At 30.5% G+C, this 18,584-nt stretch overlaps 1 protein-coding gene across 1 annotated transcript in view; it reads left to right on the top strand.

Annotated features, from left to right (window-relative positions):
* The window catches only part of fbp (fructose-1,6-bisphosphatase), a 36,769-nt gene extending 18,185 nt beyond the window's left edge, over positions 1–18,584 (top strand). The window contains exons 4-7 of the mRNA XM_075369025.1: positions 6,339–6,495; positions 10,449–10,586; positions 14,267–14,383; positions 18,260–18,584. Coding sequence (XP_075225140.1) covers positions 6,339–6,495; positions 10,449–10,586; positions 14,267–14,383; positions 18,260–18,448 — 601 coding nt within the window. The 3' untranslated portion in view covers positions 18,449–18,584. The remainder of the gene's footprint in view (positions 1–6,338; positions 6,496–10,448; positions 10,587–14,266; positions 14,384–18,259) is intronic.

Below are 18,584 nucleotides of genomic sequence, written 5' to 3'. Positions count from 1 at the left end.
CATTCAAGCAGTAGTTAAGATTTTTTTAGTTTAAAAATACACCTAAATTAAAATTCTAGTTTTTTTTTTGCAATATTTATTTATTAAATTATTAATACTAATGAATTAAACTAATAAAACATGAAAACGATAATAAATTAAATTTGCATAAATTAAAGTACAATAATTATTGTTATCCTATTAGGTGGGTGTAAATGTTTTCAAGTTCGGTAGTAATTTAGTCTCGACTTTCTCCAACACAAACTTCTATTTTCATTTTACACACTATTAAATATATATATATTTAAAATTCTATTAATATAAACCACCTAGTACAGAAGATAAACATCTAGATCGAGATAAAACATATTTTAACCTTAATTTTACCAGGAAAGTACTTTTATGGATCCCGCATCCTCAATCATGATTGAAATAATTTATTTAAACTGCATGATAAAAATGAAAATACTAAGATAATGAAAACTGCATATTAATTTATTATATAGTGTTGCTATCTGTTGCAGTTTTTATAAGACTCTTCCGCAAACAGTGTCTGATGGTTTATCAAATTAAAATTAGGTTTGCTTATTATTAGGTTTATCTAATATGACAGACCATCTAATAAACGTTAAACATTCTATTTCTGTATCATCACAAATTTAGAAATATTATAAATTAACGCGATATAAAATTAAATATATTAGAATAATATTATTTATATCCGTATAATTATAAAATTCTATAAAAATTATCTGTAATGCTTAAATGCTGTAATTATCTAAAAAAATTATGATGAACATTATGTGTAATGTTTATATGACATTCTGTAACTTGTGACTCACCATGTTTATTCATTTGTTTAATCCACAAGGTGATTCTCTGCAGCAGCAAGCCACTTAAAGGTTTTTCAATACAGTTCCAATAAACAATCCACTATAATATAATTTTTATCATCTGATTTGCTTCTTTTTAATCGGGGAATATCCTATTTTAAAACTAATCTGTTACAATACCACCCACTGTCAAATAATTTTATTATAAACACACAATATTTTTAAAAAATAATCCAAAGCATTTTTTTAAATATTCATTTGTTCCCCTTCTTAATAATAGCATTCTTCAAGACAAAGGGTAACTTCGGAAGCATGAGAGCGGCATTTGAAAAATCATCTTCAACATAAGGCATCCTAATGAAATCTAATGATAGATTTAACAAGTTAAAGTGATCAAATACTTAGTTCAAATATTTTATAATGATGATAATGTCTAACAATATGTGATTGTTTTTGTTATGGTAGTAAAATTTTCAATTCATATCTAATAATTCAATCAAATTTTCTAAATGTTCGTTAATAGACTTGAATTGAAAGCAATCTGCAAGTTTTTTTTTTTCAGGGAAAAGTTGGGTTCTTTGTCTCTTTTGATTTTTATACATTGTAAAAAAATTATGATATTTATATTTAGTATTGTAATTAATTTGAATTTGGTATTAAAAAAAAATTACCAATATTTTTGAATATGTTTTAACTGCTGTTATGATAGTACTTTTAAGAGTAATTTGTTTATCTATTTTATTAAACAAATAAACTGATCGTTATATTGAGATAAATAAATATCTATATAAACTTTAATATTAATTACCATTATATGTGTAAATTCTTTAACGCATTGAAAAATTTGTAATATAATGTACTTTAATATTAAGTATTTTGTTTATCAACTTTTAATTGCAAATTGCATGTTATTATATATTTCATGTATAACTCCCATTAAAAAAGTTCTTTTTATAGATATTTTAATATATTAACTGAAAAAAATGTATAAATGTCTAATTTACAATAATAATTAAAACCAGTCTTAGAACCACATAGTAATACATTTAAATAGAAACAAACAAAAAAAAATGATGTAAATAAATATAATAAATGTAGAATGCATAGCCCAGAACAACAAAAGTCTGCTAAAAGAATATTATTAGAAGGAAGGAAGATCTTGAGAAAAATCCTTGGCCCATAGAAGACATAGACTCATACTATAGAAAAACTGCAACCATTAGCAAAAGAACATTATTATCTTCTATAGCTATATCAAGAGAATGGAGAGACTAACTAAACAAATCCTAGCTTTCATAGAAAATAGAGATACAAACACACTGATAAAAGGGTAATCGAGGACATAAAAGAACACAACATATAACCACCAGAAGTGATCAGTTACAGACAAGAGTACAAGGGAACGGTTCAATGTCAAGAGGATCAAAGATTGCCCAAAAAGAAAGAAAATAGAACCAAACACCTTATCAGAAGAATGAAGAAAGCCCGATCTGAGAGAATGAGGAAGTACTGACCTCATAAGGGAAGACATCCTTCATGTGACGGTTTCAGTCGCCACACCACCCTCTCCATACATAACTCTTATGGGCTTTACAGGTCATCTTCAGTACCCCCAATGACATCTTTCAGTCTAGCCTCAGCCAGGATGCCACCGATGCAAATGCCACAAGCAACATTCCCATCAGTGTACAATTAACTAACATAAACTCCAAACAAAACACAACTAGCCAAGTTTAGCTAAAAATGAAGGAACTGAATTCTACCTACCTAAAAGGTAAAAAGGAGATCGACACATAACGAATCATAAACCGCAACACAAAATCATTAACAAAACATAACAATAATGTAACATATCTAGCATTAAATATATTACATGTGAAACATGAAGCGTCGTCCAATAATCTGCTTTGCAGACATATATCAGAGTCCACCAGGCCGAATTTCTATAGTCTGTCCCAAAAAGTGCCATGCCCTGAAAGAAACTGTGTCACATACTTGTTTGGGTGTACCCAAGAGGTCCTGCAAATCGACAACATTAAGGAAAAGATCATGCATCTGACCTGCCACAGGGCGACACCACACTGTTCTATGTCCTATATTTTCTCAAAAGCCAATTCACCTGACTGTTATGTTGCTAAGAAGCAACATAATACCAATCAAGTCTATGGGTTTCACACTGGCGATCACTGAGATCGCCTCCCAAGAAATTGTACAGAAACCACTTGTTACTATTAGCAATGTAAGGCATTGAGCCCGAACAAAATATCCTGATAGCTTTTAAATTTTAGCTTATGTACCCAAACAGGCGCCGCATAAAGCATAATTGCCTTGCAGATGCCCTTATACTCATAGTCTTAAAATTAAGACCCCAATCAAGATTGACCACACATCAAATTCTGAAGTAGGCATTACAGGCGTTTCCCACATTGTATTGAAGGTGCTTCTTAAACTGCAATTTCTCATCAAAAAACACCCTGAGGTACTTTTGAAACTAAACATATCTAATACGTTGGCCTGACATCAATATGCAGACTCAGCGTCTCACACCCAAACGGTCTTTGAGAAGCATCATCGTGGTTTTTTCCGAGCTAAATGTCATCTTGTGTTGATGACCCTATAGCTTGAATATCCTGCAAGCTTGAGTGACTTGGAATTCAGCCCCCCACAATGAATCTCCTTCAATCAGCAGGAGCCCATCATCAGCGTAAGCCATGATGCGACACCCGCTGGGCTACCTCAGCCGCAGAAGTTAATCAAACTCCACCACCCACAAAAATTGACTTAACATACTGCTCTGTGGACAACCCTTGGACAGTGTCGTGTCTTCTCCATTTCAAGGATGATGAGGAAGTGGATCTGACCGTACCTACTTTCTAGCTCCTAGGGGCTTTACCAAAGGTCATCTTGATGGCCTAGACATATCCATCCGGCCGCTGTCAAGATGCCACCGTGCCTAGCTTGGTTCCTAGAATCATAAATAATTTTAAACAGGACCATCCGACTGAGCTGACCACTATCCTACTCAGTGTTAGGGATGCATTTAGCACACAACTCAGGCATCCAACACCCATAAAATAAAAAAAACAAAGTAAATAAAAAGAATATACAAATAAAAACTAAACTTTCCATAATACAAAACACTAACTGAATATAATAGCAAACCAAAATAATGTCTCAAGAACACAAAAAAACAAAATAAAACTATCCTGGAAAATAAACCTATTAATCTAAATAAACAAAACCTAATAAATCACAAAGGAGAAACAAGAACTGTGGACAGTCATAAACATAAACAAATGCTATTAAACACAAAGAAAAGTAAAAAAATATCTTAAAAACTAACAAAATAACTAAAAACTTACAACAAAACATTAAACTAACCTAAACAGGAGTAAAGAACATTAGAAATCTATACAACAAAAGTGTGAACGGTCATAAACATAAACAAACGCTAATAAACACAATTAAATAACACAAAAACTTTCAATAAAACAGCAAACGCGTAATTAAACTAACCAAAGCAAGAGTAAACAACAGCACTAACACCTATCATTAAAATCACTTATCATAACCCTAAAACATAAGCGAAACAGAATTACAAATATCGCTGAATAATTAAACCTATCATACAATCAAAATAACATAATTCGTAAAAATAAAACTGAAAAATTAACTAACAAAACACAAAGCATAAATCAACAAACGAAACGAATACTCGAAAGCCAGGAAAACATTTAACCCTACTAACCGCTTACATATCAATTCTGCCGCTCAAAAGTTCCCGCGCACGTTTGAACGCGGGACATTTCTCGGAACGGCAATCGTGATTCGCCTTCTTCAGGGCTCCAGAGCAGTTTATTGGCAGGACCATCGCCCTTCCTAACCTGACAATTCTTTGTCAGATGCCCGTCCTTGCCACAAAATGAACAAAGTTTCTTCTCCTCGCACACCATGGCCCTGACATCAAAAACATCGACTGACATTCGAATAATCTTTAATTTTACATGACTGATAGTCTACACACGATCTCCCGGTTTCTAGGAATTTTGTTCGCAATTGCTTCTCGTATTCAACTACACAATGCATCACATTAGATTCTTTGTGGCCAGCTCGGAATACCACCTTAAAAAGATTCGGAAATTCTACTCATATTAAATATAAACAACTAAACAAAGATCTACCAATCACAAGAAATGGAAACAAACCTATCAGCCAATTGCCTAAGAAAAGTAAACAAAACACTCAGCTAATCAAAATGGCAACATGGCCACCGCGTTGTTAGGCGGTGTGTAGCAACCGCTACAAACCGCATTAAACAAATCTTTCTGTATTGTAGCATAAACGAAAAGGTAATAACAAAATCAGCTATAATAAAATATATATTTATAAAAAACAAAACCTATAACGTAACAAACAACAAAAGAAACCGATAAATTACTACAAAACTATAAAAACAACCCTAAAAATATAACTAACGAAATCCAAAATAACCAAGACATCCTAGGTCATTCTGATTAGAACAAACAAAAGTAAACTAAAAGTAAGACAAAACACAATGAAAACTAATAACTAACATAAACTATAAACACCTAACAGTAAACAAATAAAACAAGAGTCTAAATAACTAATAACCTACTAAACAAAAAATAACTAATTAGAAGATCCATAAACACATCCACACTGGCCAGAGTTGCGAGCTGAACTCTTGATGATGAAGTATTGACCCTGAAGGGAAGACACTCTCCATGGCGGTTAAGTTCACCACTCCACCCCCTCTGTACGTAGCCTCTAGGGGCTTTACCAGAACTCATCTTCAAACTTCAACAACAGGTATCCTTCAGTATTGAATACCTCAGTCAGGATGCCACCAATGCAAATTCCACAAATGACAATTTTCCCCAGTTGCTTGCAGAAGCATTTTAGATGACTATGATGTAAAATTTAACACAAACATGTTGTTCTTCAAGGTCTTTCATTTTCACTTTGTTATAAATTTGACATAAACAAGAGTAACATGAAAAATAAGTCAAGTAGTGTTTTGGCCTTTTAAATTTGCTAATTATTAGCATTACTTGTTGGAATTTGCTCTGTGTTATTGCAATAGTTTGCTAATTTTTTTGAACACACTTTATGCACCAAAGAAGTAATTGTAGTATTATTTTGATTGCAGGTTTGAAATGAAATGATAAAAGTATGTTACATGGTCTGAATTATTAAAATTTATACTTACAAAACAGGCTGTGAGCCAAATTACTGTTCAGCAATTAGTCTTGTCCACTTTAAGATATACAAGATATTCTTGTCCACTATCACAGAATATTTAATGATTAATGACTAACATATATATACAAGTAGTACTTTTTTCACAAATATTCACACTTTTTGATGCCTGAGATAATAAATATTATCTTTAGAAGTTATTTCAAGTAGAGATCCAATCTATTAAGTTTACCATAATTTAGAAATATTAAATTAATCGTGTTCATTGGAATTTTGAAACGAGTTGGTTCTTTTGTTTTGTTTTAGGAAGCAAGATGCTGGTGATAAACGTGCTAGTATTGATGATGTTCTTCAGCCAGGAAATAAACTGGTGGCAGCCGGTTACGCTCTTTATGGAAGTGCCACAATGATGGTTTTAGCACTTGGCCGAGGAAGTGGTGTACATGGTTTCATGTTGGATCCTGTAATTATCTTAGAATCATTTAAATATTTAATCATAGATTATTGTAATATATCAGGTGGGCTAAAAGTCATTTTTCCAAATAACTAATAAGCAAACAATAAAAGTTTTTTATTATTGCATGTTTAATACATATCAGGGGAAGTGTTCAAAGAATAATCCTCTGCCCTTATTTACTCTTACCTTCTACCAATTTAATTTTCAAAAAAACATTTTTCCCAAAAATGTTATTAACAATATTATTGTTATTATATTTTCTGCTAAGAATGCTATGATTTCTGGGTATTGTTTGTGGTATTATTTCTATGTATTGAGTATTATTTACCTTTCAAAGGTTCATTCTTTTATTAGATGTTGATATGTTTTGGAATAACTCAATTGTTGTAACTTATTGTATTGGTACTTTTAAATTTCTGTTAGTATTTACATAACATTCAGTCTCTTCCCTTTATTTGATGTCATGCCTTATCTGGTCTTCTTATTGTTTATTTGTTATTAACTGTTATATTTGATTTTAATTTTATTTATCTATTTCCTGTTTTCAGTAAACTGAAGTTCTTGAAAAGGACATCTGCTTGATTGTTGATCTGTTCATTTATGATAGTTTTATTGTTACTTTTTAAAGATTTCTAAATTTTCTAAAATGTCAATTTTTCTTTCTGTAATACAATTGTGAATTAATTTCATTGATTCTTCAATTCTCATCGGGGTATATCCTTCTTTTATTAAATGCGTTGCATAATTATAATCTTGCTTTTGATTTTTAAAAGAGTTCGTGTGTTATCTTAATTTTAATTTTCTTCCTGTTTGTCCATTGTATGTTGTTGTTGCATTGCATTTACATTTTATTTTATATATACCATTACTGTTATAAATACTTTTTTCTTCTATATTATTATTAGAAATACTTTTTAGTGTATTATTTATATTTATAGCCATTTTTTATATTATATTTACTAAAGAATTATTTAATCAGGTAATTTTTTTCCTGTAAATGTAAATTTATTCCATTTAAAGGTTTCTTTATAGTTTGCTATTTTAATTTCATTTCTTTTATTTCAATATTTATTCATTTGTCTGATCATTTGTTTTTTATACCTGTTATTTTCTGCTATTTGAAAAATAGTATAAAAACTCTTTTATATACTGGTTTTTTTAATGGTAATTCATGTAGTCTATCTATATAACAACAATTCTATCTTGCTAACAATTTTAACGAGAATTTTTTACTAATATCTCCATAACAAGTATTTTTTTCTAAATTCACACCAGTTCTAAGCCTATCCGATTATGGAGTATCTCCAACGCCTCCAGTATTTTCAGATTTTACACTCGGCTTACACAAATTTTTATGTTGCTAGTATAAAGTAGAAATTTTTTTTATGGAATCCTTCATGGACTGGCAGCAGTTTGTTACTTTTCCACTAATACTGAAACGTTAAAACTCATTTTTAATTTCTCTACTTAAAATACCATTCTTTTTTCTCAATGCGGACAAAAAAATGAACTGAACAATTGAATGGTAATTATATCACCAGCTGATTAATACAAACTGTAAAACCAGAATTTTCTACCTATTACAAAATTTAAAACTTCATACGAGAAGCTATTATTTTGTTCATAATGTAGATTACATTAGAGCAGTATAACATGTTTTAAAGTTACACAATATAAGTGTCGTAATAATTAATTGAGGTACCGAGTTGATTTTTTTTTTAAAGGTTCAATACTAATAATTACATAATTCACTAGAGAAAAACATTTTATTTTCCTACTTTTGAAATGAGACTTAAACTAACATTTTTTTTATTAAAGTTTGCTAACTCAAGATTATTAATGGTGTGTACTCAGAAAAATAATTATTTTTTGAATATACAGCAATCTTCCTGTTATTCAGTTCCCATTCAACTGACTGATCTAATGGTTTATTTCTTATATTTTAATACATGATTATTGGTAGTGCTATTAACAATAATTAGATTATAGTATGTATTTATTTAATCAGTTTATGAAATTTGTGTCAAAAAAAAAATTGCACATAAAATATAATAGTAGCGTGGTATGAAATTTCAACTTAAAGTGATAACAACTATGTCGTAGCAGGATTGCAGGTTCTAAAATTCGCACACGTTTGAAATACATAATTTTACCAAAACATAGTATAACAACTAACTGAAGCTAAATGATAACACACTATTAGTTTTATAAGTGAAGTATATATAGTATTATATACAGAAGTTATTACAAAAAAATGTTGGAATAATAAACAGAATTGCTTCTTACTAAAATATTAAACAGTAGTTAAACATAACACGCTACTAGTTTTATAAAGAAGCGAGATATATAGTAGATACACAGTTGCTATTAAAAATTCCGTACAGCAGCGATCGAAGTTTTGGGAAAATTTAATACTTTGTAACCGGATCCGAATTTTCGGACGAAAATAGCAAATATCTCGAAAATGGTAGGTCCCAGCGCTCTGAGAAATTTTTTCAACGTCCTTGACTATCCCATCCCCTCCCAATGGTGCCGGTGGGGCGCCATTCGGAAATTGGGAAGGGGTGCGATGGGGTTCTGTCGTAATATCTCGGTATCCGCTCATCCGATTTTCACGATTCAAACGGCGTATGTATCAGCAGGTCGAGCGCTAACTGTTTAACGCATCGAGTACACTCTCGATCGACCGAATCTTGACTAATCGGAAATTAAATCGTTTAGCCCTATGTTTTAATTGTACCAACCATCGTAAAACCTCGCGATCCGACCATACGGCCGTCGCAATTTACCACCTACCATAAAACGCTCCCTTCCGCTCTTTCGCTTTTATCGCGGCGCATGGAATACCGCGACAAAGTTCCTCCAGCCGTCAAATGTATACGCGTTCGCATCGGTTGGGATTCCAGCTTATCAAAGGTATTGGATATTCGCTGCAATTTATCACCCGCCATAAAGCGGTTCGTTGCGATCTTCCGTTTTTATCGCGGTACCAGTGCCGTTTAGTGTGACGTCGTAGCTGACGACATAGAAGTGACGTCATAAGTGTACTAGTTATGTACGTTTTAGCAGGAGCACTGAGCAGGGTTAAAGGTCAGGTTTGTCACAGAAGGAATATACCCTAACTATTGATAAATTGAGATTCTATTTCTATCAAACAACACATTGTTCAGTCGGTGAAACATCTGGTTAAAAAAAAATGTTTTGTAGATGTTTTTCTGTTGAAGAATTTCATTGTTTTATTCTTGTTCAAGAAATTATGAATGCCAAAAAAATTATATAGTGATCTGAAAAACAGAGTTCTGATTTTGTAGAGAGCAAGAATTGAATATTCTAGCAAGCCCTCGTTCTCTATAAATCTTCAAAAGCAGCGAAAACGTTCATGAATTACAATAATATCTGTTGGTTAGACCGGCAAGGAAACTCAGCCAAATTCAACTCTTCCGAGAATTTATGGGCCACGTACAAGAGGGAAATGAGGAAGCTTGATTACATAACAAAGGGGAAAATTATTAACAGTGCAATTCATCTACGATTTTGCAGTGAAAAAATTAAATATCTACGTTTAAAACAATTTCAATCTATGTCAAAAAGAGTGAAGGATGTGACGAAGTATAAAGGCGAACATATCTTCCATATTAGAAAACGTTGTAGTGTAAATTCATATAAATAAAATTTGTTAAAATTTAAAAGTGTTTCCATTAATTTGCACAATTATAAAAAATTAGGAATATTCTATTTTATTATTAACAAATTTTTGTAAGTAGAAGAAAGTACAGTTCAGTATGTGTTCATACATAAATATTACTTATTCCTTTTAAACTTAAAAATATCTGTCCTAGCAGTGGCTGATTTTAATTTTTTTTTTTTTTAAATTAACTTGTTAATTCATATATTACTTTCCATTTTTTTGGGGTTAACATAAATGCTGATTCGTTTATTATTTAATTTTATTTTTTTAGGCAATTGGTGAATTTGTACTAACAGATCCTAATATAAAGATTCCAGCAAAAGGTAAAATTTACAGTATCAATGAAGGTTATGCTTCAGTCTGGGATAAGTCAGTCGTAGAATATGTGCAACGTAAAAAAGATCCTAAGGTAATTAATATTTCAACAAATACGTACATACATTTATTTTAATAAATAAAAATTTATCTGTATCTATTAATTTTATATAAGTATATCTTTGTTGAAATTAAAGCTTCTGAAAAATATTTAAGTAAGTATATTACTACTGAGCAGCTGGAAATATTTTTGAATGAGTTTTAAGAATGCCTAAGGATATATATAGCAGATTTTTTTTTGGGATGTTGAGTATGTTTTGATAATGTTATATTCTAGCTCCGCCTGGCCAGAATACATTATTAATTAAAACTTGACACTAAATGGTGGTTGATCAAATTATAAGTTGCTACTTGAAAGTTCCTGAAATGAATGCATCATACGTGGATGGATCTTAATTGCCACTGTTACCTTCAAAGTAGTGTCCTCTGGAGCTCAGACACCTAACCCAGCACTTCTTTCATGAAGTCGATGCTGATGCGCTATTTCTTGGTCATTGTAAAATTATAATCACAGGCAAACGTGACAGTGGAGAACTACCTGCCAACAATAAACAATCTGTTTAAATCAAATTTACTAGACATACTAACGCTTGAAGAATTTATTATAATGCTATTAATGACATTTAGTTGTATTACAACTAAATGTAATAAAATGCAATACAAATTTTGGGAACTTCTGAGTAGCACCTTGTTCATTTAACATTCTATAGTATTAGTTGTATATGATTCTTTCTTTGCTTTTGGTAATAATTTTTAATTATTATACACATATGAATTTTATTAAGAATTACAAGGAATGTATCTGTAGGATTTTGTTTTATATGTCTCAAGCAAATCAATAAATAGTGAATAAAGATATAGTAGTAATAAGGTAATTTCATATGAAGATTGTACAGGGTTGCTTTATTATGCATGTTATTTTTAAATGTGAAAAGATTATCATTTTAAATAACCATATGGAAACTTGTTCATTGTAAAAAAGTATGTCCACTATAATAAGGCTACACCTCATATATGGTATTTGGTGGACAAGTACTATTACCTATCACCTAATAAAAAAGTTCTATCGCCTAATGAAAATTGTGCTGAATGCTGCTCAACTTATATGATTTCAATCATTGGATTTTATCCTTACTTTGTTTTCTTTTAGTTTATAAAATGATTCCGTGATACGTTCTAGATCTATAAGAACTGCAATGTTAAGAGGTTCAGTTTGTCTTAACAAGAAATTATTAAAGAATTTTGATTTAACATTATCCTCACTTGTTATGTTACGAGTCATGAATGCAGAAGAGATAACTATTTTAAAGCCTTTAAATTATATTAAACAAAACAATTATACTGGGTGATGATTTGAAAAGTTACTGAATTTATTATTCAACAGCTATCATTCCCAATGTATTTTTGTTTGCAGGTATGTATACAATTCTCTGGGGAGAAGTTTTTCAAAATTATTTTTAAAAGGAACCCTCCCTCTCAGCTACACCTACCCCAACTCAAAAGTCTTAAATGGCAAATGTAACATTTAATTACATCTGAAAATATAATGAATTTTGGTGAAAAAATAAATAAAATACACTCACCCCTTTGCTCGTTAAGTGCGAAAAACCATTTGGGGTAGTAATTTTTTTTTTTAATTTCAGTCCAACAAAAATAAATATAAAATTACGTAATATAACTTCTTAAATCATAATCATAATCTGTGGAATGTGAAAATTATTTTTTTAAATTACAAACAAAATTTTGTTCTTAAATGTTTTCTAAATTTTCCAGTGTTGAAAACTTATTTTTTTAAATGAGACAATATAGTTGTGGTACTACACTGGAAGGCTCTTTGAATGACAAGTAATTTGGTACAAATAAAATAAAAATTAGTTCACTGGTACTGAAGCTATGGTTAAAAATGTTTTTTTTAGATTATACGATTTTTTTTTAGGTTATGTTGGGATACAGTAATAGTGACCCAAAGCATTAGGTCTGAAATCTTTTGTTCTTTTTAAATATATGGGTTTTAGGTTTCTCCAGTATCGAAAAACACGTACCGATAAACACTGCATTATAACATCACTTAAACATATGAAAAACCAATAATATGGTACCTACTTTTTTTGCTGGTAACTTGTTAAAAAATTGATTACCAGATAAACTTAATAATTAAATAAAAATAAATTCATAAATGAATAATTTTTAATAAAAAAAATACTTAATGCTTAAATTCTAATGAATAATGATTATTAATACCATCATTAAGAAAAGTTTTGATTATTAAAAAACAAACAAACAAATTTTATTCAGTTAACACTTGGAGATTTTGAATTCAAATGTTTGCTGCTGCACTCTACAATTTTAAAAAGCTTAAGATCCCATTATAACAGCTTATAATTTTCTGCCAATTATTGAAATATTAGTTCTATAGTAAAGTTTTGCAAATTGTTTTCTTTCATATTACATGTAATTAGTGGCAAAAAGTATTTATTGTATTTAATTCATCGTCATATTTTATTTAAATTGTATTCTTTAGTTAAAATTGTCATTAGGTTTGTGTTGTTCTACCTTTTGACCTTTAATTGTTTTTAAAATTTGTCTCGCTAAAATGACTTCCTATCTGGAAGAAAGGAATGAAATAATTTTTACATATGTCAAACAAAATAAATGTGCTAGAAGAACTGCCCAAGCGTTTAATGAACAGCATCTAAATAAAAATGTTTCACACTCTTACATTGTAAAACTTGTAAAAAATTCAAGAAACTGGATCCATCATGAATAAGAAACTTGCAGTGCAAAAGCTTTCAGATTATTAGGTATGGTTGAAATGTAGCAAATTCTCAGAGCTCAATTTGTAAAATATTCTGTAAAACTGGGGTTTCTTATGGTTCTTTTTTTCACTACATTAAAATACAGTAACACTGTATTAATTCAGTAATGCTGTATCCCAACACAAACTAAAAAAAATATTAATTTAATTTAAAAAACTCTATTATAATCATAACTTCAATACCAGTGAACCAATTTTTATTTTATTTGTACCATGTTACTTGTCATTCAAAGAGGTTTCCAATGTGGTATCACAAGCTACATTGTCTCATTTAATAAACCACGTTTTCAACCCTTGAAAATCTAGAAAACATTTAAGGGTGAAATTTTGTGTTGGATTTTTAAAAATAATTTTCAAAGTTTTAATCTGTAGATTATGATTATTTCAAACGGTTTAAGAAGTTATATCACATAATTTTATAGTTATTTTTGTTGGATTGAAATTTAAAAAAGTACTACCCGAACTGATTTTTTGCACCTACTGAGCGAAGGGTGGGTGAATTTTTATTTTTCACCAAAATTCATTATTTTTTTTTGGGTTAACAAGTAATGTAATCAAGTGTTACTATTATCATTTAAGATTTTTGAGTTGGGGTGGTGTAGTGGAAGGGTGGATTCTACCCCTTTGAAAATAGTTTTAAAAGTTTCCACTGAGAATGGTATACATGCCTGCAAACAGAAATATGATAGGACTGATAGCGGTTGAATAATAAATATGATAACTTTTCAAATGATACCCGGTATAAAAGTGTCATACAGCTAGTAGGTTTGTTGTCAAATAAGCAATTAAAACTACTGGTAAATTTTATATAATTGTCAATGTTAATTTTATAAAAAAATAAATATTATTAGAACTTTAATTTAAATTAACACCTTTTTCATAGAAAAGTTTTTTTACAGTATGGTAAACCATATGGTGCAAGATATGTTGGTTCAATGGTGGCAGATGTCCATAGAACATTGAAGTATGGAGGAATATTTATGTATCCCGCAACTACAGATTCTCCTAGTGGAAAGGTGAGGTGTTGATATTAAAATACTTCTAGTTCATTAAGACACATCTGGTTAGTAATGTTGATAATGTTGGCTGTTGATAATGTTTTATGTATGGATGGACGCAGGGGGAAAGAAACAGTTGTCCATATTAGTTCTCTCTAACTGTTTTGTAAAAACCTAATTAAAAAGTAAATTTGTTTTAATGTTTTATTATATGCTTAATTTAGCAGGTAAATAATTATCTATTAAATCTTACCGTCAGGTATCACTGTACAATGTAAAATTGTTTATCAGTTTGAATTAGTATTGAACAACTTTTTATTTAAATCTCTTTATCTTGTTGGATTGTTAATTTGCATTAAATAACAAAACTGAAACCTATTTTTTACTTTGCCCTTGTATACCTAAACATTATGCTGTGTAAGGGAAAGTATGCTAATCGAATCAAATTTTGCACGTCAGGGTTTCTGCAGCTCTTTATGTTTCATGATTCTTCTAACCAAAATACAGTATTGACGCTTGAAAAATTCCCGAAGGATGTACATATATGTTATCCTGTCTTTGGCTTGACATCTCCAGCCTAACGGACCAATCTGGATGAAATTTGGCACAATGATTTCTGAATATGGCACATTGATAACATTTATCTCTATCACGGGCAGGGGGGGGGGCAGCAAGTATATATGAATGAACCTTATGGGTTCTGTGTATCACAATTTTATTCAAAGGTAGGTAAATTTTTTCACAATTTTTAATGCCCCTCAGGTAACTAAGATCCTTTGTTGTCTTATTCAAAATCCCATAAACAGATAGGGGTAAAAACCTTTTTTGGACTGATACATTTTTAAATAAGAGCATTAATTGCTTCTCCACGAGGCATAAACTTATGCATGGCAATCTCAAAAAACTGTGGCCATAGCTTTGCATTTTGAAAATATTTTTTTGAATGTTTTTAGCTCGAGAATGATGCCACTGAAGCGATTATGTTTTAAGCTTGTGTGTAGTGCGAAACCCAAGTTTCATCACTAGTCACTATGAGATCCAGAATTTCACCACCATCTCTATGGTACTACTCCAGGAATGACAGAGCAGCAGACATGCATATTTTTGGTTGTCTGTCAACATTCTTGAGACCTATCGATGACAAATTTTACAGTAATTTAGGTGAACAGTCACAATTTCAAGTAAGAGAGACTGTGAACATACAGAAAATTTATCACTAAGTTTGCCTAACATGAAACATCGGTTCTCTTTAACATATCTGTCAATCTGCCCTTTCAGCTGTTCAGAAATGAGAGTAAGGCATCCTGAGCATTGCTTGTTTTGAACAGATATTCTCCCTGCCGAAACTAAATGACACCATTTCCTTCATTCATTACACTGTCACCATATATGCCAACAATTTGACATCAATTTCCACAACACAAATAACTTGAGCATTCAGAAAACATATGACCAATTGTAGCTCACAGTTGGTGGGATTTTCAATTTTTTATTCATAATAAACACAAAATCATTCTGTCAGTACAGCTACAAAGTTTCATATAGGTTTGTGGGGGGGGGGGGGTAAGTAGAGTTTCATAGCGGGTTAAATGTTGAAAGGTAAAAGCATGGAGCTAGATGAACTAAATTAAATAATTCAAAACACTCTTGAGACGGGTTCAGTAGAAGGTGTTTGGTTGACAGTTATAAAATGACATCAGTCAAAGAAAAAGCTTTTTTATACTCAAAACATTATGTAAAATGTAGTAAACACAGTCTATCGAGATGTTTGTAGTGTTAGCAAGCTCGCATAATTTCAGCAGCTGATATTCTGTCATACTGACCAATCATCATTTTGAATGGATGTACGATTCATATTTAAATTCAGCAGTTACATTTTAACCATGAAATACAAAGGTGAATCTAACTCTATTTGTTATGTCCATTGAGGTTAAGCCCTTTAAAACAAACAACTTTACAACACTCGAACTTAAATTTTATCTATTTTACAGAAAATGTCAAAACTTGTTTGCTTTACTCAATCGCCATAAACAAGCAGTTTAACATATGCACCTAAGATTTTGCAGCATCCCATATAAAAGCTCTTACTTGACAAATATCTTAGTCATTTGGTCATACTAGCGCAACCTCTGTGTCAAGCTGAGAACATTCCAAACATCCTTCATACTGCAGTAAATAAACAAAAAAATACTCAGTATTTATAGTGGTGTATTGTACTTTTGACGGTGATCTATTGAAATTTTTTGCTGAAAAAAATAATTGAAGAAATCATGTCTAAACATTTTGTTAGCTTTGGTAACTTTATTAGATGTCGGTGATGTAATTAAAGATTTCTTGGCCTTGAGTCACAAGGTTTCTTAATAAGTTTTTGAAGACTCGCCAAGATTATAAAGGTGTCACCTAACATACAGTGATAATATATATTATTGTCTGATAATGTAAAAGTATTATTAAAGTCTTTTTGATCAATCTGCTTTATTTCTGAATTACAGACTAAAGATGCAGCTAGAACTATATTTAAAATAATTAGAAAGCACACTTCTAATGATTCTAATGTAATATAAATTTTGTAATCGCTTGTTTAAAATTTAATTGGTCTTTCTCTTTGGATATTAGCTCCCAGTACCAGTAATTTTGATAACTTTATCCTAATTTTAACTTTTTATCTGATAAAACCATTCAAATCTATTGAGGGAAACCATGAAAATGGTTAACCAAGGTATAAAATATGATGTAAAAGAAAGTGGGAAGGAACTCTATAAATTATTAGAAGAAAACTTGTCCTAATTTTTTCAAAAGTACTTTAAAACATATTTAAAATTATGAAACCAACAATATTACTGTAGGATTCTGATAAATTAACAAGGCATCTTGAGAAATTTGTGAAGCATTGTCAAACTAGTCTGAAAAAATTATTGGTCTAACATTGAGAGAAGTTCAAGTAATGTTGCTTCTCCGTTTTACAAGTACTTTAAGAATGCGATCATTTTGGCAGTAAAGATTCTTTGGTTAGGAAGCCTCATCACAGAAGAAAAGCGTTTCTTTAAAATAATTAGATGTTTTGAAGGCTAAAAACAAATATTCATATGTTTGGATTAAGATACCTGCAGTTGCATTAAAAGGTGCAACCTCAGTTGCTGGCGCATATAATTTAGAAACTCTCTTCAAATAGAAATCTTTACAAAAACTTCATGCTTTAATGAATCCCATATTCAAAGAGAGGATCCAGAGAAATTATGGAGCACTTCCTTAATCTGTGTGGGAAGAGCCTTTTCTTCAGGGAATACTTTAAGTATAATCTTGTTTAATGGTTATTAACGATAAATGTGAGACGTGATAACTTATAGCAACTTATTTTTTGGAATATTAACTTTTTTTAAGATTCACAAGGAATAAGTTTCAAAATCTTTCTAAACTTTCCCGTGTTTGCTACACAACCACTCCGTGTGGTATGTAAATAATGTAAAGTTGTCCCTTGTAGGACTGCATATCAGCATTGTTGGTGTTGGCTTGCAGTATGGTAAATTCAGCTCAGTGAAGAAGGTGTTGGGAGTAACCACTTTACTCTTGTTTCTTAGAATGCTCTCTCAGCAACACACAGTTGACATAATGTCTCATAACAGACAGCCTATGACAATTATGATTATGATTTCTAAAAACCTATTTTAAATACATAATTGATGTCTTAACTGGGAAAAGTGAATGGTTATATGATTGTTTTTTCAGCTTATTTATTCATTAATGAGAATGTGTGCAATGTGTAATGGATAATTTTATTTTTCCAAAATAGCAAAACTTTAAAGATCCTAGTTTGTTATACTAAAGATAGTATAATAAAAAAATATTTTTTTGTTGACTTTTAAAAATAAGAAAACCTTGTATAACTTTTTTCAGCTGAGATTATTATATGAATGCAACCCGATGGCATACATAATTACAGAAGCAGGTGGATCTGCGGTAGATGGTGAAATTCCTGTTCTTGATATAATTCCCAGCAGTATTCATCAGCGTTCTCCAATATTTCTTGGTTCTAGAGATGATGTCAATGAATATTTACAAGTAAAAAAAGAGTTAAAATTATAAACGTTAAAGGTTGTTAATAACTTAAAAAGTGTAGCATATTACTGTATGTTAATGAATTAAGTTTCTTTATATAATAAGCATATGTATATAAAAAAGTTGTATAGTAATAAAAAATTTAAATTTTAGTATGAAAAAA

The sequence above is a fragment of the Lycorma delicatula genome, chromosome 6 (genome assembly GCF_047948215.1).
Source record: "Lycorma delicatula isolate Av1 chromosome 6, ASM4794821v1, whole genome shotgun sequence".
NCBI lineage: Eukaryota > Metazoa > Arthropoda > Insecta > Hemiptera > Fulgoridae > Lycorma > Lycorma delicatula.
This window is presented reverse-complemented; position numbering and strand designations above follow the sequence as displayed.